The 20,534-nt window shown below is 43.3% G+C and overlaps 1 protein-coding gene across 12 annotated transcripts in view; it reads left to right on the top strand.

Moving 5' to 3' along the window:
* The window catches only part of HERC1 (HECT and RLD domain containing E3 ubiquitin protein ligase family member 1), a 305,583-nt gene that overhangs the window by 78,053 nt on the left and 206,996 nt on the right, over positions 1–20,534 (top strand). For all 12 annotated transcript variants that reach the window (XM_088446526.1, XM_088446573.1, XM_088446582.1 and 9 more), the window contains exons 16-22: positions 2,592–2,744; positions 3,656–3,788; positions 6,639–6,830; positions 8,052–8,273; positions 8,965–9,138; positions 9,216–9,330; positions 13,457–13,577. In XM_088446526.1, coding sequence (XP_088302652.1) covers positions 2,592–2,744; positions 3,656–3,788; positions 6,639–6,830; positions 8,052–8,273; positions 8,965–9,138; positions 9,216–9,330; positions 13,457–13,577 — 1,110 coding nt within the window. The remainder of the gene's footprint in view (positions 1–2,591; positions 2,745–3,655; positions 3,789–6,638; positions 6,831–8,051; positions 8,274–8,964; positions 9,139–9,215; positions 9,331–13,456; positions 13,578–20,534) is intronic.

The following is a 20,534-nucleotide window of genomic DNA, read 5'->3' as shown; positions in this document are numbered from 1 at the left end:
CCAGAAAATATGATCCCCAGGTGTTCCGGGTTTCGCGTATTTTGGCTTTCCTTCAGTCGGGTTTCGACTTAGGATTACGTCTTTCCTCACTGAAGGTGCACGTGTCTGCTCTGTTGGTGTGGTTCCAGCGCAGGATCGCTGCTATGCCGGACGTACACACCTTTTTCCAGGGAGTTTTAAGAATCCAGCCTCCCTTTGTGGCCCCGTGGGATTTGGCGGTGGTTCTTCGGGCCTTACAGGGTCCGCCTTTTGAGCCCTTGGAGTCAGTGGAGCTCAAGTGGCTAACTTTTAAGACTGTTTTCCTCTTGGCAATTGCTTCTGCCAGGAGGGTTTCAGATTTGGGGGCGCTTTCTTGTCGTCCCCCTTTTCTGATTTTTCATCAGGACAGAGCGGTGCTTCGCACTCGTCCTGATTTCCTGCCTAAGGTGGTTTCCAGGTTCCACATTAATCAGGAAATTGTTGTACCAGCCTTTCAGTCACCTGATCTTTCGGCTGGGGAGACTTCCTTAGACGTTGTCCGTGCACTCCAGGTTTATGTGGACCGGACTAGTTCTGTGAGGAAGTTGGATTCTTTGTTTATCCTCTTTGTTTGTTGGCAGGCCAACCCCTCTTGTGAAAACCAGACTCTAGCCCGTTGGCTTCGTTCTGTTATTATTGAGGCTTATATGCAGGAGGGTTTACCTGTTCCAGCCTCTGTTAAGGCTCATTCAACTCGTACTGTGCGTCCCTCTTGGGCTGCTAGACGTGGCGCCTCTGCTGTTCAGCTCTGTAAAGCGGCCACCTGGTCTTCCATTCAGACCTTTTTGAGATTCTATGCGTTTGACACCTTTGCCTCTCAGGATGCATCCTTTGGGCGCCGGGTTCTCCTATCAGCACAGGAGCGTCCCCGCCCTTAGTTGGACTGCTTTGGTACATCCCCAAGGTCACCCTGTGGACCCCTATGGACCCTGAAGTAGAAAACAAGAGATATGGTAAGAACTTACCTTTTGTTATCTCTGTTTCTACGAAGTCCATAGGGTCCACAGGGCACCCGCCCTGACGCACCTGGCTTCATATGGGCTGTGTGACTGGTCACCGGTTTTCCGTCTCCCATTTCTGTGAGTATGGTTCTTGTGTGTTCCAGTCTTCCTTCTCTCTGTTTCGTCTCCTCCTCCGGCCTGGGCTGCTTACCAACTGAGGTGCCTGTGGCTCGGGGGCGGGGTATAGGGGAGGTTGGACCCAAGTGCATCCTGGGAGCAGCTGAAAGCATTAACTCCGTGGTGCCCGAGGATCCAGGATCCAGCTATACCCCAAGGTCACCCTGTGGACCCTATGGACTTCGTAGAAACAGAGATAACAAAGGTAAGTTCTTACCATATCTCTTGTTATTCCCACTGTGTTAATGAAATCTTATCATCGTGCACATGGATAACTTCGTTATTAACTGTTCTAATGGATCACCAAGTTTATCTTCTAGTAATTTTTCTATCCTATATAATTGGTGGCACATAGAAAAATCTCCACTCTAATCACACAGATACGGGCACTGGTGGTCTCCTAGTTGCCCGGACTCTGTCCTTTTGTCTGTGGATTTCAATTACCACTCATTCACATTAAACAGTTATAAATGCAGTGTTAGTTGTAATATTGCCTCTGTTAATTACTTCTTAATATCTCTTTATTGGAGTGCATCTCAGGTTATATACTGTGCCCAGAGACCATGGTTTATTTATTTTGTAACTAATATAAATCAGTGTCAATTAATCCTCTGTGTCTGATGTGTTATGTTAGAGCTGCCAATCTTGTCTTATGAGTAAAACTGCATGGCAGATATTCTCATTAAAGCCTCATGTACTGTATATATCTCTGTGTATCAAATAATTGCTGAACATCGATATCAATGTATGAGCTTGCGGCAATAGCCTGTGTATTGTATGTTTTGCCATCTTAGCTCTGCTCTCCCTGCGCTGTGTCCATGTATACACCCCGCGGCTGCAGCCGCTTAACAGACACTACTGCAATGTGATTCATTGAGAGTGACTGTTTACTTATTTATACAAATGTGACAATCACACTGATAATCTTGTATTAATAAATAGGCAATTGAGCTTGAAGAAATGTGATTAATAGTACAATTTGAGACAGGAGCCATAATATTGAACTCCTTTTAATAAACACTATTTCTAGTCTTTATTACACATTCTATACATTTTTTTATATTTCACCACATTTATGATATCAATAAGATGTCCTATTAATGTATATCAATAAAGCATTTGTTCTTTTAAATAATTATTGGTCTTTGAGCACCCCGGAAACTGCTCTTCTTTCTTATGTTGATTTGCAGTATGGTTCTTGAGCTGTGGTAGCACCTCATATACAGTATATAAAAATAAACTTTGTCTGAAGAATAACCAGACTTCGATATAATATAAAATTGTGAGTATAAGACTAAAAGATGAGAGTTGAAGTACCAGAATACTGGTGCAGGATTGATCTTTTTCTATTGTTGTATGTCCTAGAAGTTTGTTTGGGAGCTATAACCACTGTTGTTTGTTTCTGCTTCCCTTTTGGTTTATTATGGGATTTCCTTATTGTTATCTCTATTCCAGGACCAAGCCTTTGGCGAACTGGAGAAAAACAGTGACAAGTTCATTGTAGGGGCTTCCTCTTCAGAAAACAGCCAACCAGCCCACCTTCACGAGCTGCTATGCTCCTTGCAGAAACAGTTACTGGCATACTGCCACACAAACAATATAAGTGAGGTACGCAGTGTAGTTATAGAAATAGGATTTTTTAGGGTACAATAGAATGGCTTCTTCTGACTTAACCTAAATGTCCTTTTATTTCTGTTATTGCTCTCAAGGGTTTTCACTTGATTAAAGGCAGTAGGCCACTACTATATATCTAGCAGTAATTGTTGTGATGCATTTAATTAGCACCTTTAGTAAATGTTTACTTGTAGAGCTGGGGAGACATTCTTGCCTTCAGTAAAGAACCCGGAATGAGCTATTTTGCACAGATCGCTGTTAGGTGCTATGAATCCCCTGTGGAACCCTATAGATAGAGGTTAATGATAATATTAATAATAAAGCTCTTTCCCCTGTAATAGGGCCATCAGTTTATATAAAGGTAGTGGAATACAGTACTTCTGGGAAAATGTTTTCTTTTTCTTTTCTTTTTTTTTTAGTTGAGTAACTGCTTAGAAGAGCTGACTAATTTGTTTCAACAAAATTGTTAGAATTACCCTATTTATGTGATATTTTTGTCTGATGCTACGGGCTTTATTTATGTAGCTGCTTCTAGTGGGCTTTACACTGACTGCAGGTGCCGTTTTAAATGTGGTGTTCCCCCTCCAGCACTGGTGTAGTTCAGGAAAGAAATATGTGCGGCAGTGTAGAAGTTGATGTGACCAATGATTTTATGTTCCCAAATACTATGTGAGTCCATGACGTGTATGCTCGTTGTTGCAATCTACCAGAGGTTCCCAAATTTTGCTGCTACAGTTTAGGTCTTAAGGATATCCATGTTTGAGTCCAGATGTTTAACTCAAATTGACTAAGGTACTAATTGTCACCTATGCTCAAGTATGGATATCCTTAAAATGTGGACTGTAATGGTGTAGTTTGGGAACCTCTACAATATGCCATATGTCAGTGCTTTCATTTCTCTTTAGAACTCCAGCAGTGTCGCTCTACTTCACAAACATCTCCAGCTTCTGCTCCCTCATGCTACAGACATCTACTACCGCTCTGCAACACTACTTAAGGAAAGCCCATGCAACGGGAGCGTGGGAGAGAAACTGCGTGGTACGTGTCACTCCAGGTGTTATGCAGACTTATCCTGGCCACACACCTAATATCATGGGTGTGATATAAGGAGTCGACAGAATGTTGACATGGTCTGTAGGTTGACAACCAAATTTTCAACATTTAAAAAATATCAACATTCAGAAATGTTGACATGGTTAAAATTTTTACATTTTCATAATTAAAGACCTTTAACATGTTGACACTAGAATGTTGACATAGTGTTTTTTTTTTTTTTTTTTTTTTTTCAGCCTAACCCTAAAAATAAGCAAAAAATGTTGATATACTGCTGATATTCTTTTTATTTGTTTTGAAATTCCTATTTTCTATTGGAAAATTAAAAGAAATGACACAAAACAGCTTTATATCTTTTCTATATTACTACAACTTAAAATATATATTAATTTTGACTAGATGGAATTGCGTGCCTGTCCATCTGATAATATCAAGTGTCATTGAGACTGACAGAACTGCATTGTTATATTGTCTCTTTCTTCCACAACATGGTATCTGTACTGTTGAATACATGGTATTACTTTTAGTTTATTCTAAAACAACATCCAAAATGTAACTAAGAAATAATTGTAAAACACGATTAATATATCTTGTAAAAGATCCCTTCTTTACTTTAGCATCACTCAGAAGTGGAAATTGTCCTCTCTGGTACTTGTAAGCTTCTCCATATTTGTTTATCCCCTTTATAAAGTCCCTGTTTGATGTGTAAAGGGGGCAGAAGAATTTTGCTTCAATCAATCAGAGGACTGTGATGGACAAAACATGGCCTACAGAGACTTAGCATTCCTGTATTCAGGTTTGCCAACCTATATACTGTATTCTCTAGATGCCAAAATTCCCTAGTATTTCACAGAATGCCTCTACATCATCATAAATGTGCTATATCTCGGAACCGTGAGATAACTGAGCGTTTTAAATGTCATATTACATGCTGAAATCAATCAGATGTAACTTTTTTTCAGGTTGGAAACATTTTCACTGTTAGGTAGTGTTATCAAAGAAAGACATTGTAATCAGGGGAGTAGCGAGGGTGGTTCCAGTGGAGCATTAGCTCTGAGCGTCAAAATGGAAAGAGGGCGCCATTCAGGTTTCCAGAATTTATAGGGCGCTGCACATTGTGATGGCCGCCTGTTAGTTTTATCTCGGTTTATTTGCTCTATAGTCTAAATAAGTTATGAATCTCAGATCCGTTTCTACATTTCATGCTCCCTCAAGCTGCCCAGATTGCCGGCCCTCCCTCCTCTGTGATCATCATCTGTCACCTCCCCTTTCCTGTCAGATTGTTTACATTCACTTCTCACCTCTTTAATTCCCTCCCCTCTCTACCCTGCGATCGGCTCTTTGCCCCTGTCCACTCCTTTTATTATTGTCTTCTGTCACCAACCCTCTCTGATCGACTTTGTCCCTCCCCTCCCCTCTCCTTTCTTATTGGCTTCTGTCACTACCTCTCTCCTCTCCTTTTCTTATTGGCTTCTGTCACCACCCCTCCTCTCCTTTTCCTATTGGCAGGTATGAGTTAAACAAAAAGTCACTGCTTTGCTATGTAAAGTAATGAGATGTTCCTAGGCATGATCACAAAGTGTTATTTGAAAAGTCTTTTTAAAAATACTGTATTAGGAGACCTGAAAATAATGGAGTTAGACAGAACATGATTAGTAGTACTCACATTAATATAGGTGCAATATATATTTGTGAAGTAGGAGCATAGCTGAGAATGGAGCTTCCCATAGGTGTTCCAAATCCAGTGATAGCTGCTTGGGGCAGTAATTGCAGTAATAAGCTGTGCACCCTGTGGAATTTCACTCTAGTAGTCTATTCCCCCAATGGGACCTCAATGCCCAGCGTGATACCGCCACTGTTTGCTGTTTTTCTCTTCATTTCAGTATTTCCCCGCAGGCTGGCCGTACCCCACTGGCACAGTTGAGTACAGGGAGGGGGGGGGCGCGCGGGGGCGCTACAACATGCACTTTCTCCAGGTGCCATGCTTCCACGCTACTCCTCTGACTGTAGTACTTCTACATAAGCAGGTGGACACACTCTTTAGAGATATGGAAAATAAAGTGGGAAATTGGAAATATAGCTGCTTCTCTATTTATGATACAGTATTTGCTGAATGTGTAAGTCCACCTTTCATGCATGTTACTCCACCGTGTATGATGGTGCTTTGCCATTCCTTCATTCCTCAAACAAATCATGAAAAAGGCTTTACATGAAATGGTGTTATCATTTAGAGATATATATATTCTTCTTCTATAATATAAGAATTGAAGTATTGAGCTCCTGTTTTCAAATGTTTGGATATAGCCTTGACCTCTGTCTTTCCAAGAGAGGCTTTTATTTAGATATGCTGCTTTTGAAGTCTGTGTATTATATAGAGAGCCATGCAGTGCAGAAGGTGATCAGCAAAGGTCCCTGCTTTATGTGAGTGCTGGGATCCTGATGAATACAATAAATGGCGGAGGATACAGAGGGACCTTCTCTAATGTACTGTTATGCAGAAGACGGAGGGAGCTAAATGCATTTTTAAAATGGAAAAACCCTTCCAATGTGTCTTTTTGTTATGTTGTTGATTGCGATGACTGTGGACTTGAAAATGGTGCTTAATGACATCCATATACATCAGAAAATAAAAACTGTAGGCCAGTGTTTTCTCTTATTCATTTTACCCTGCAAGCTACTATATACAGTGTATTTTTTAGGGCTCACAGTGTACTGTAATATATTTCTGTGGCATATAGTCCAATGCATGTGATAAAGTATTCCATGTCCAGGTAAAATAAGTGTAATTTATTTATTGTATAAATTTGTATTATCTCCTCTTTCTCCTCCATATAGATGTCATCTATGTATCTGCAGCAGGCAGTATGCTGTGTCAGCTTATTAATGCCTTGCTGCTACTGCCAGTATCAGTTGCAAGACCTCTGCTCAGTTTCTTACTGGACTTGCTGCCTCCACTAGATCGCCTTAATAGATTGTTACCTGCAGCTGCTCTTTTGGAGGATCAAGAGTTACAGTGGCCTCTTCATGGTAAATGATGATTTTGCTAGGCTCTGAGGATGTAAAAGAGGTATAATGTTAATCAAAATTCTTGTTAGGAGCTTGCAAATAACAAACCTGAAGAAGAAATTGAGAGTGACTGAAAGAGAGCTGAATACTAGTTTAACTAGGTCCCCGTTACATGTACTCGCATGATGTGTATCCAGCTCTGGAATAGTTTTCCACAGTGTGCACTTTTTGGGGAGCACAGCAGCGACCCATGATCGAACCTGACAGTGCTAGGCTGCTGCTTCTTTGGTTTGTAGGCTGGGAGTTCTCGCAGTTGTTCCAGAAGCGTTATCATGAATTTGGAAGGAAAGTTGCCAAACTGCAAACTCAGGCAGTTTTGGCTACCTGGAGCTACATTTATCTCAGAGGTGGTGTTAGTTCCCAGTAACAAAGACTGGGGAGTCAGTTTGATGACAGATCTAACAGAATTAAATGTTCCAGCCCAGACTGAGTCACCAATGTTAAGAGGAGGCTCAATCCCCTGATTTGTCTGCTCGAGGAAAGGGGATGGACATGATCACTGCAGTTGATATAAAATTCTGAATGTCGACACCCTAAACCTAACCCTAAAATTGGCTGTTGACAACATGAATGTATACCTACCTGTCCTGTGCTAAGCCCAGTGTTTGCACTTCAAGTTAGCAGTGCTCTCTTCTGGCTATCTGGCAATCCTGATTCATAGTAAGTGTTAAAATCTTTTAAGGGGACATTTAGTTAAACTGTTAATATGACTATTGTTTACATCCCTAATTTATGTAAAATTACAAAATTTATTTCACCAAGATCTGCATAAATCCTACAGCACTTTTAGTTGGTTAAGCTGCCCATCCACTACTAGATGCGGGGACGACGGCACGATTACCACATCATAATCGTGTCATCATCCCCCTAGGGGTGAAGTGCATACACTGAACATTAAGACGTTCAGTGTATGCAGATCAATCATCCCCGAACATGGCAACCTGACGGCGGTCGTCAGGTTGACTGTCATGTTCGGGCGATGATGGATGTTAAAAACGACCAGCGGACGCGCGCATCGCTGGTCGTTTTTAACATTTTACTGCCCGATTTGCGGACTATTTGCAAGCGATTACACGATAACGATGTAATTATCGTGCAATCGCCTGTCAAAATCGCCCAGTGGATAGGCAGCATTAGATTTCCATTCCTATACAAATTCGCCTCCCTTTTTGTCAAATGCAGGCGGACCAGAGCAAGTTGATCCCGCAGGCGTGTTATTGCCTGCACCAGCTCAGTCATGGGTATGGCTTGTAGACTTGGAGCGAACAGTTACACTGCTAATTGGACGCTGCTTAGGGGGCATGCTGCAAGGATCCCCTACATCACCAGAAGAACAGGACACAACTTACTGGTTAAAGACGCCTTTATTTGGCAATGGTATTGAGATGGATGTTGCTCAACTTGGTGAGTCACTGTGCAACAGTCTGCCTAAAATTGTTGCATTTTTGCATCATAATAGAATTGTACTGATTTGATATACAGTAGTATGGACATTTAAATATTTTTCTTCTTCCTCCACTAGGGGGCACAGGGACAACTCTGGGTTTAGCCTGGAGAAGAGAGTCTGGGCACCAAATAGTTAATTAAGTTACCCACAAGCCAAGGCTCCTCTCCTCTATACCCTGCCCCCAGCCACTGGGACCTCAATTTTAGTTTGGTGCCAAGGCAGGAGCAGAGCACCGTTTTTCAGGGGGGATGTGTTAGATGTCCCCCCGTGTTGTAATTAATATTTTCTGATTTTACTTTTCGGAGCAAGCGGTGCAGGGCGTCCTTTAGGAAAGTACAGCCTGCTCTGGCTGTACTTTCCATGGAGTGTATGGTTCTGTATGTATGCCGGCATTCCTTCTCCTTCTCCTCGCTCCTGCCTTGGGCTTGCAAACTAAACTGAGGACCCAATTACTGGGGGCGCGGTATAGAAGAGAGGAGCCTGGGCTTGTGGGCAATTTATTTATCTATTTGGTGCCCAGACTCTCCTCTCCAGGCTAAACCCAGAGTTGTCCCTGTGCCCCTTACGGAGTCGAAGAAAAAGACTTAACAGGTAAGACATAAGTCTCCTTATTTCAAGTGTCTTATATATAACTGATAATATTTTCAGATAAGTGTATGAGTGCACTGCTTGAAGTGGTTCTCTCGGGAAATGAAGAACAGAAAACTTTTGATTACAAGTTAAGGCCAGAGGTTTCAGTATTGGTGGATTTGGCAGTGGGATCTACTAAGGAGCCAGCACACAACCTGTGGATCAGTATGCAAGATTATGCTGTTAGTAAAGGTGAGTGAGTAGGGGCAGGATGAGCTTATTCAGAAGATGATACCTGGCACTAACCTTTTTGTATTTTCTCATCCTAGACTGGGACAGTGCTACTGTTAGTAATGAATCACTGCTCGATATGGTATCACGCTTTGTTCTTGCAGCCCTTTTGAAGCATACAGGACTGTTGTCACAAGCATGCGGGGAAAGCAGGTAAGAGCTCCTGTTCACCGGAAAATAGAAGCTGGCTTCACATATGGTCTCACACTGCCTTATATTTACATACATGGGTATAATCATTACAGATTTTTACATTACGCGTGTTATCTATTATTCTGGTGCGTAAACTTGTCAATTTGTTTTCTTTCTTTCATGCTGTTAGTGAACACAGGAACCCTTTGTGTATAAAGGGAGAGATGTACTGAGCTCTGGAAATGTTACAGGCTGTGTTTAAAAAATGACAGTTAGGAGCTAATTGGTTGGTAGTTTCTCTCCCCAATTTATCACTTTCCAGAGTTTAGTACATCTGCCCCATTGTCTTGGCCAGGTGTTTGAGCACTTTAAAGGGGAGTAGTAAGTGTACGGTCTCTGGTGCTGGGCAGGGGGTTAGCTGTGGTTATAGGACACTATATTTTTTTCATGTAGAGGCCTGTTCTCTTGGTTGGTAGCCATGTTAATGCGGAGTCTGGAGTAAGAGGCTAATTCTCTGTCAGCTTGTCATCGATGGTGGGCTTGTTCTCACAGAGGAATGACTGCATAAATTGTTTGACAGTGAGACCTACAGATTCTATTCTGAGATCTACAGATTCTATTCCTCTTCTCGCTCTTTGCAGGGAAGTAGTAGATTAGGGATTTGATGTTCACGGCCTGTTCTCCAGATTTTCCAATGGATTTGGTCTATCTTTGTATCATCACTCTCTTCCTCTGTGTACTACAGCTGTTCTCCCTTCCTTGTCTTTTTCTGTAGTCAGCTACAGTAAGTGCCATAGCTTATTCAGGTGAGATGGCTTCAGTTATGTTTTTACAGGTTTATATGATCAGGCTTACTTGCCTATTTTCAGGCTCTTGTAGTCAGTATGAAATAACATGGTCAGTGCTGCACATACCAAAGGGGAGAGAAGCTGTATTCTCCAGAATACAAATAAACAAACGGAACAGTTTGTGATGTGCTTGACCATGGCTTATATAGGGCTGGGATGATGGTAAAACTACCACACAGATGTATATATAAATCACGATGATGTATATATAAATCACAATATTTTTTAGATTCCATAATCGCACAAAAAATTCTAAAAATCTTAACAAAAAAAATAACCGTAGTAAGATTTGTGCATTATCTGTTATATGAGACTCCTCTGGGTAAGTATAATAAAGCCCTATCATATCTATATATTTCCTTCTTGGACTCAAGATTATTTAGAGCAAATAGACACATTTCTCCAATTCAGTGACGTATTAGACAGTAGTAGATGAATATATGCGGTGAGTCCGGACAAGATCCAAGTCCTCCAATGGCTCTGCGTACCAGCAGCTGTGCTGCGCACACCAACTGACCGGATAGCGAGTCCTCCTTATGCACTAATCTTACTTGTGGACTGGTGTATTTCTCTGGATCTTTACATTAGATGACTCTTAGTGGCAGCTGTATAATGGAGCAGTCACATTGATATCATTGTGGCAGTCTCCTAGCGTTTGGATAGAATGAATCGCCAATGTCAGACTCAGTCACACACAGATTACAATTGTCACATATCAAATTAATCAGTGTGATCTCAGGAAGAAGTTTGTCGCATCCGTTTGCAACTAAGATGCATTTTCGTTCAAAAAAGACACCTGGCACACCGAGAAGGGCTCTTTGGCGTGACTGCAGCAATACTGTTCGAGGACACATCTGTAGTTTAACTACTTAGTGCCTGCTCTTTGTGTCATCCCTTCTAACCCACAGTCTAACAGTGTCTCCCAGATGGATTATGGAATGAATTTTAGTGGGTACAAAATTTCATGGAACTGACAAATGATATACCAAAAACACTATCTGATTTCTTGTTTGGAAGTTTTTCACCTTGTGTTTCATCTATTCTGCTATAATGTCGACATCAGGCAGAACCAATATTAACATAATCTGTTGAAAAACTTGAAAAGACCATTCTCCTTATGTAGCGCAAACGTGCAGAGAAAATGTTGCTTCCAGTTCTCCACGCCTATCATGAACACCATGAAGATTGCAGGAACACAATGCTCCACCCAGTACGTTAACCTTTTGGTTTCTTTCATCACAATGGACTTCTTGTGACTCCCTGATAATTGACTCATTCCACAACCATGGCATTGCTGTATTTAATTTTTATGGCCTTTCTTCACAGTAGAGGCTGCTCACTGACTTAAGTATTATAACACCTGTTCAACTAAATGTTTGGGGGAAATTTGATGCTCCCTGAAACCATAGGCCATGAAGATGTCACTGAAGATGGATAGTCCACAGCATCGATGAATGGCATTCTAGAACATGATTGTCCAGTTCCAAACAGCGAAGTGACAATCTCTTTTGAGTTTGTTGCCCCTCAGTCACCAGAGCAGTAGCAGTTGTGTTCTTGGAGACCATCTGAAAAAAATAGCAGGTCAAGGAATGATTTGACTTACTCCATTTCAATATGACCTTGATTGGGGAATCCCTTTTAATAGAACCATGCCATTTGTGCCATCTTGAAGCACAAGATTATCTTTCCTAAGATCTTCATGCAAAACATATCAGATGTCCACCTGAGAGTCAATAGAGACTTTACTACTCTCTGTAATGGTGCATACACACGGTCAGATTTTTCTTCAGATCTCAACGATAACGATTTTAAAAATCGTTCAATCACTCATATCTGAAGGAAAATCTGACATGTCTGAACGATGCGCGTTTCCAATGGTCAGATAACGATATCTGACATCTGATGTGTTTGCAGACAGTTTTGGACGATTTCAGTCATTTTAATGCAGTCAAAAATCGTTCGTAGTTCAAATCGTTGGTCAAATCGTTCAATCGTACATCTGACCGTGTGTATGCTCCATTATGAGAGAATTTCATCTTATGGCATGGACACCTTCTGTAGTTGGTTGTCAAACAACAGCACTACAGAAATAGTATGCCATATATGTATTTTTGGTAGTTAATGATCCAAGCATGGGACTCCATGATATTGGCATCTTTCTGGAGTAAATTTGAGGCCTCCATCCTAGATCAACAAGGAATGATAGTCACCCCTTTGGACCTCAGAAGAGCAGTCATAAACACAATGATCTTCATGAACATCTACAGTGCTTTCCGTAGGCAGATAAGCAGAGCTCAAAAATATGGTGTTTATATGTAGTGGCACTGACCTGGCAAGAAGGTTATGATATATGAATTTTCTCGAGATGGTAGCAGGTCCATCATGGCATCTTAATTTAAAACAGGACTTGTTATGTCAGGGATTGCTTCACTATCAGGATTTAGCACAACTGGGTTTTGCAGCGTGGTTTCTCTGATAGTGTAATTGGGACCATGCTAAAGGCCAGAAAGCCAGTTGTGTAGAAAATTTCTCGTATTTCCTGAAGAAAAGGTTTCCTACCTCCTCTTTTCTGTTGCCCATTACATTTGTTTTACAGGAGGGTCTGGACAAGTTGTTTTCTCTCTCTCTTAATTCTTCTCTGTATGGTCACTTGAGGCTTGGTTACAATATTCTCTGCCTTCCTGCCAGTCTATAGGTGCCCACAGACATAACGATGTGCTCGCGATCAGCCGATGTGTACGATTTCCCTTGAAACTCTCCCTGGCAGCTCTGCACATGATCTGCACACGATTTGGTGTCCAGTCTTCATATGATCTCTCCTGTATCCAGACTTTTTACAGTGCATTGTGTCCTAGATTGTCAGATCTGCCCTACTGCACGGCAGATCTGACGATGCGATGTGCGACCAGCAGGCACGCGCATCGTGATCGTGAGTGGGGACTCTCGGTTTACTCAGGATTTGGCCATATTTTATACGATCTGTCGTTCCAATGTGTCGGAATCAGCCAGATCGTGTAAAATATCGCTATGTATGTGGGCAGCATAAGGGATAACGTTTCAGACTTTCTGTAAAATTGTTTAAATTGCTTAAACTCCTGTCTGATCATTTCTATCCTAATGATCCAATGAATTCAGAGAAAATTATTTTTTAGAAGTGTAAAAATCCAGTAACCTAAAAATGAAGTTATTGCGTTCTCACGTCAAATGTTTCTATTCTATGCAGTCACATGCTGTAACAAGGATAGTATTTGTTGCTTTCTAAAGTTCTGATTAGCATCATGATTTGTATTTTACTTTAGATACCAGCCAGGGAAATCTCTAGCTGAGATATTTCGCTCTGTGTACAAGGTCAGGAGTCGCTTACTTGCCTGCAAGAACATGGAACTCATCCAGACTCGCTCCTCATCCAGAGAGAGATGGGTATGTTATAGGGCTGCACTCTAATGGCGTGGTCATCTTTTATTTCAAGCAAAAATTTATTTGGATTTTAAAAATCACTATGTGGAAAACATTATGTGAAGCTTTTTGTTGAAATGAAGATAGGAGCGTTCAAGGGACATGCATGTTTGTGAATAAATAGAAACAACTGATCTGACCAAATTATAGCAATATAAGTGTGCACTGTGGGTTGCATTTTGTTATTTTTATAATCTTCTTAGCCTCCATTTCCTCTTTTCGAGCTATATTACTATTATCCCACCTACAAGGTGCTTAATGAGTCCAAATAGTTTTGTTTTGCCTCCCTAAGCCAATTGTTGCCACTCACCACCCCATCACCTTGGAGCTTAATGGCCCCAAATTAGGATGCAGTTAAATGGTCAACAGTCAAAATGTCGACAGCATAAATGTCGTGTGCAGAATGCAGACATGTTAGTAATGTTATTTAAAGAATTTTTACTGTGTCAGCATTATAACTATAAAAATGGTACCTTTCCAGTTATAATGCTGACACCGTAAAAATGCATTCAATAACATTACTACCGTGTTGGCATTCTGAGCTCGACATAATGCTATCAAAATTTTTAATGTGTACAGATTAACTGTCCGACCATACATACCCATATCCCCCAAACTTCGCCACATTCCATATGTTTGAAACACTCAAATCTACTGCTTAATTATTCACATATTCCTGTTTGAATTCAGCTTTCTATAACGAGTGTACAGATTTGTTCCAATAAGGAAAAAAGGAGAAACTGGGCCAATTAGCTAATAAAAGATCACCATGGCAGAGATGACGTTACTCTGGATACATTAAAAAATTAAAAAACACAATGACACAATCACAATAAAAATACATATCTAAGACCATCTCTGTATGGCTCTTTGTATAAGTCTCAATAATAGCTACTAATATGTTTAATATGTTACTTGAATGCAATATAGAATACTGCACTGCAAAAACCGTTCATATAATATGATATAATTCCTCAATCTATGGGTTTTGATGATAATTGTAGCAGGTTCTACTATATTGATATTATAAAACACTAACTAATAAAAGGAGATCTCGTTTACCAGTAGAATTAGGTAATCCCTTGAAGGTGAGTAGTTGATATTCACAGACTCTGGGTGCTAGTTTTCCTTTAATAGTGCTGGAATACAAGAGTTCCATATTCTTCTTCCTCCCCTAGGGGACACAGGGATGACACTGGGGTATAGCCTGGAGAGGAGAGTCTGGGCAACCAAATAGTTAATAAAATTACCCACAAGCCCTGGCTCCTCTCTATACCCCGCCCCCAGCCAGAGGCTTTGAGTTTGGTTCCGGCAGGAGTTGGGCACCATTTTCAGGGGGGGTTGTGTTAGATGGTTCTCCCCGTATTTTATTAATTTAAATTAATTTTATTTAAACATTAGTTTTTACTGCTTAGAGTGGTCAGTGTAAGGCGTCCTATAGGATGCCCCCACTTCCGTTCCACTGCCCCAGTGCAGATGACAGCAGCACTGGCAAACTGGGTTAGTGACTTCGGCCATTGACTCCAGAACATCCGGAGCTGCAAGCCACCGGGGTCACAGAGAGCCGTCTTACCTGTGTCCAAGTCACAGGGGACAAAGGTAAGACTGCTCCCTGCATGCAGGGAGCCGCGGGTTCGCTGATCTTACCACTAGAGCAGGAGACCTCCAGCGGTGGTGGTAGTGGGGGCTCCTGGTGTCCTGCGCTTCCCACTAGACCACCCACCAAGGATTGTTTATGGAGCAGGGGCTGCATAATAGCATCCATGGGGTTATACCAGACTGGGGAGGTAGGGGCTTCTCTATTAGCCCCTACCCCAACCCTGGGGCGTGCTTTCCCTCCGCTGCCATTAAGCCCCAGGCAGATCCTCCCTTCTCTCCTCCCCCCTCTTAGACGCTGGCCGGCTATTTTTCCACATTGCCTGCCTCCGCGCTGGAGAGCGAAGCAGGGCTCCAGTCTCCTCTCATAGCCTGCTCCCAGCAGCTGCACTAGATTATTTGCTCCTTCCTGCTGGTTGTTTAGCTTCTTAGCCCACATCTGCATTGAGTGGTCTGTGTGTTTGTGTGTGTGTTTGTGTGTGTGTGTGTATGTGTGTGTGTGTACTTTACCTGTCTCCCAGCACTTGCTGTGATTACTGGTCACTGGGGGAACTTCCCTGGCACGGGTGAGTACAGCATACACAGTATATGCTGACACTACCTAAAGACCCCTTTTTTGCTTTACACCTCACTTATTATTTTGGTGTGTAGAGATTTCAGCAACTCTCAGGATGTCCAGAAATAAGACTACTAAGGAGGTAGGCGCTACAGTATTGTGCATTTGTAAAAAGTGTCTTAATGTAATTTCTCCGCAGGAGCACGACTGCCTGTGTTAGTAGCTTTGAGGCCCTGCAAAAGGTGACTTCGCCTATGGATTCTAGCCAAGAACTGGCGTGGGCGTCATGGCTAACTCTGGTAATGTTGCAGTTTGTAGACCGCATGACAGTTCCAGTGTCACCTGTCCCTGTTGCTTTGCCACAGCTTCCAATGGCGGAGCCACCCTAGATTCAAACTTTTGCGCAGTCAGTCTGGGGGTGGGCTCAGGTGTCCACATCCTTTCAGCAAATGCTTGATTAGCATAGGGCTCCTAGACGTAGGTCTGCTCCACGCTAAAGCTCCACTTCATTATCAGGCGGAGGTTCGGATTCAGAGGATGAGGCTAGTGCTCCCATTAACTCCTATGTGGAGACATCTTCTGTCCCAGAGGAGGCTATGTCCCCAGTAGACACCACCCCCTAAGGCTTCAGTATCTCGTTCCGTTCGTCCACAGGACAAAGCCAGAGGTAAGCCATGTCCCAGTAGCTAAGGTTCAGCCTCTAAGAGCTCCAAGCCCAGATTTAAGCAACCCTGGTCCACTAGACGTCCAGCTGCCAAGCCAGCGGACAAGCCTGCCGCATGATAGGGCAGGCCTCCTCCCGGAGGAGCTCGGAGTAGGTGGCCAGTTTCTTTGTTTTTCGGTAGTGTGGATGCAAACAACTACAGACACTTGGGTCAGAGGCGTCGTGTCTCAGGGCTATGCTCTCGCTTTTCGCCAGCGTCCGCCTTCCCGATTCTTTTCCACTGACCATCCTACACAGCCAAAAAAGGCAGATGATCTTGAGGCGTCTATTCACTCTCTCTTGGCCTCAGAGGTCGTCATACCCAGAGAGGGTTAGGCTTTTATTCCAATCTATTTTTGGTTCAGAAGCTGAACGGCTCTTTTCGACCCATTCTCAATTTGAAAAACCTGAACAAATTTCTCCGGATTCCCAAATCTTGCATGGAGTCCCTTCGGTCCATCATTCTAGTGTTGGAACCTGGGGACTTTTTGGCATCGTTGGATATCCAGGATGCTTATTTTCATTTATAAACAAGCCAGTTACCAAGACTTCCTCAGGTTTGCAATACAAAACAATCATTATCAGTTTCAGGTGTTACCTTTTGGTCTGTCCTCGGCCCCTCATGTGTTCACGAAGGTCATGGCTGTAATGGCAGAACATCTTTGCTGCAGGGGCGTCAGAATTTTACCATACCTGGATGACTTGCTTCTTTTGGCCCAGTCTCCCAGTCCCACGGCTGGGTAATCAAATGGAGGAAAGCCATGCTACCTCTGTCCTAGGAGATGCTCCACCTCAGAGTCTTGTTGGATTCCAGAGCTTAGGGAGTCTTCCTCCCTCTGGACAAGATCTTGACCTTACAAGCTAGAGTACGCACCTTTCTCAGTCAGGGTCGGGTCTCTTCAAAGAGTCATTCTAAAGCGATAGATCAAGTCTCTACCAAACCTCAAGGCTCAGACTCATTCTTCCCCAGGGGGTACGTCTCTCCCTACTGTGGTGGCTCCAGCGATCACATCTGGACATGGGACGCCCCTTTCGGATCCAGGACTGGGTCCTACTTACCACCGATGCAAGCCTTCAGGGGCGGGGGGCGGTAACTTGTTATCTAACCTTTCAGGGCCGTTGGATGCGTCAGGAGAGCCAGCATTCCATCAACATCCTGGAACTTCAAGCCGTGTACAGGGCTCTTGTGTCATGCACAGCACCTCGTTCAGGGACGTCCGGTGAAGGTGCAGACTGACAATGCAACCACTGTGGCCTACATAAACCACCAGATAGGCACTCTCAGTCAGGGAGCCATGCAGGAAGTCAGCAGAATTCTTAGTTGGGCAGAACGTCATCTTCCAGCACTGTCCGCTGTCTTCATCCCGGGCGTTCAGAATTGGGAAGCCGACTTCCCAAGTCGTATGGATGTCCATGCAGGTGAGTGGGCGCTGCATCCAGACGTCTTCCAGCTATTATTCTGTTGTTTGGGCCTGCTGGACATCAACATTATGACGTCTCGTTACAACAATCAACTTCCAAGATATTGCTCTGCTCCTGCAGCAGGGATCCAGTATCTCTCCTGTTAGATGCACTAGCGGTTCCTTGGACAATCCCTCTGATTTATGTCTTCCCGTGTGATATGCAGATGTTCGGGTCCTCTCCATTGATGCACCACTGCGTCTTCCCCTGCGGCCAGATCTTTTGTCTCCGGGTCCATGTTCTCATCCGCATCTGACCCAGCTCGCTTTGACTGGGTGGCTCGTGAGACATCCATCCTAAGAGCCAAGATTCTCCAGGAGTGTCGTTCGGACCATGTTGTAGGCTGGTAAGCCTTCTTCAGCACGTATTTATCACCAGGTTCGGCAGATCAATTTTTCTTGATGTTCGACCAGGGGTCTTAACCCCAGGTTTTGCCGCCTTTCCTGTATCCATTCCTTTCTGCAGACAGGTCTGCATTTGGGCCTCTGGTTCTCGTTCTTGAAGGTCCAGGTTTCGGCCTTGTCTGTTCTCTTCCAAAGTCAGATAGCTCTGCTGCTGGTGTTCTCCATGTTCAGCCACCGTGCGTGTCTCCTGTGTGTTTCCCTGGGATCTGTCTTTAGTTTTCAAAGCTCTCCAGTCGGCTCCATTTGATCCGTTACAGACGATGAATTTGCACTGGCTCACGTGGAAAACTGTTTTTCTGCTAGCCATCACGTTGGCCCGGAGGGTGTCGGATTTGAGCGCCCTATCTTGTCGCTCCCCGTTCCTTGTTTCCCATTCAGACAGGGCTGTGCTGCGGACTTGCCTGGGCTACCTTCCCAAGATGGTATCCCGTTTCCATTTTAATTTGGAGATTGTGGTACCTGCGTTCCAGACGGCAGATTCTTCTCAACCAGAAGCTTCCTTGGATGTGGTAAGGGCTTTCTGGCTTTCTGTCAAGAGGGCTAGGGAGATTCGCAAGTTGGATTCTCTGTCTTGTATGACGTTCACAAGAGGGGCTGGTTGGCTCCGCTTTACCATTCGCCAAGCTTATTCCTTGACGAACCTTCCTACCCCTGCCGTGGTTACATGCACATCCACCCAGTCAGTGGGAACTTCTTCGGCAGCACGCTGTGGGGTTTCTACAGAACAGTTCTGTAAGTCTGCCACATGGTCGTCTGCTCATACCTTCATCTAGGGATGGACATCGATGGTCGATGTTTGCCGACCATCAATGTTTTTCTTCCGATGTTAGTGATTTTACCATTTGATGGCAGCATCCCGATGCTTGCTGCCATCGAATGGTAATCATTCAATGGTGTTGCGATGGTGGCTTCCTTTCTTTAACTATTAAAAGCTCTGCCTCCCCTGGCTGCTGTATGCTGTCTCTCTGCCTCTGATAACCTTCCTGGCTCATGTTGCTGGGATCGTTGGAGGCTGTCTCTCACTGCCTCAGATCTGGCCCTCCCTCCCCTCTCTGCTAGCTCTGATTGGCTCTCTTACACCAGCAGAGAGTGGGAGTGATTTATCTGCTGCTGCTGTAAGAGGTTAGTTTTTATTGTGTTATAAGTATATTTTAAACATGTTTTTACACTTCACTTTCTTGTTGCTTAAAGTGCCCACAGCAGCAACAGCAGCATGGTGTGTCTCATTCTCCTCCTAACCCTCAGTCAGCTCTGCCTGCCTGAGCTGTGTTTTTTTTTTTTTCTTTCTTTCTTGTTGCCTCATGTCCGAGGCAGCAAGAAAGAGGATTTCCTGAGGAGACCCATCAGCTGTCATTCGCGAAATATTGCTATGTGTATAGCAATACTTGTCCTGTATGGGTTTGGTTTTTTTGGTTTGTTATGTTGCCAAGTACAGGGATGCTACGGAGAGCAGGGCGAGGATGGAGGTGAGTATCACAATCTATCTTCCAGGTATACCCATTGGATTCTACATGGGACAAGGGGACAGGCTAGCTGGTAGTAGGTAAGGATGTGTGAATGGGATAAGTATGAATGTAATAAAACTGTACAATTTACAGTTGTACAGTCAGGGGCTGGTTATGCTTTTGGGGGGGACCCCATGTAATTTTTTAATAAAAATTAATCCTTAACATATTAAAAAACAAACAGCCTGCACATATTTCACTGATCTGTGCAGGCTGCCTGGAGAGAAAGTCGGACAGGGAATTCGGGACTTCAACACTGACAGGATCGATCAAATACCCCATCAAACAAATCGATCCTGTCAAAACCTGGTGCTTGGCAAATTCCCAATTTTTTAAGTAAAAAAACTGCAGTTTTTGATAGATCCTATCAGAGTTGAAAAAAACGTGACAAATCGGGACCAAAACGAAGCTTAGTAAATTTACCCCTAAGGCCCGTATTCCATTAGGCCCGAAAACTCAGCTTCTGCGGAAAAAGTATCGCCGGTGACGTCATTTCGCCAGGCGAAAACTTATCCCCGTATTCAATTCCAAAGACTTTTCGCCGATGCAGAAAGTCTGCACATAGGAATCAGCGGAAATAAGCTTTTGGGGGGTCTGCAAGTATGGGGGAGGTGTTTTTTTGATTGCAGATGCTTGCTGAAGGTGCGTTTTTTTTTACGATTGTTAATACTTCACTTTTGCGATTTTTAACCATGC

This window comes from Taudactylus pleione, unplaced genomic scaffold, assembly GCF_031769625.1.
Source record: "Taudactylus pleione unplaced genomic scaffold, aTauple2 ptg000019l, whole genome shotgun sequence".
Classification (NCBI taxonomy): Eukaryota; Metazoa; Chordata; class Amphibia; order Anura; family Myobatrachidae; genus Taudactylus; species Taudactylus pleione.
Note: the sequence above shows the minus strand (reverse complement) of the source record. Positions and strands in the feature narration are given on the sequence as shown.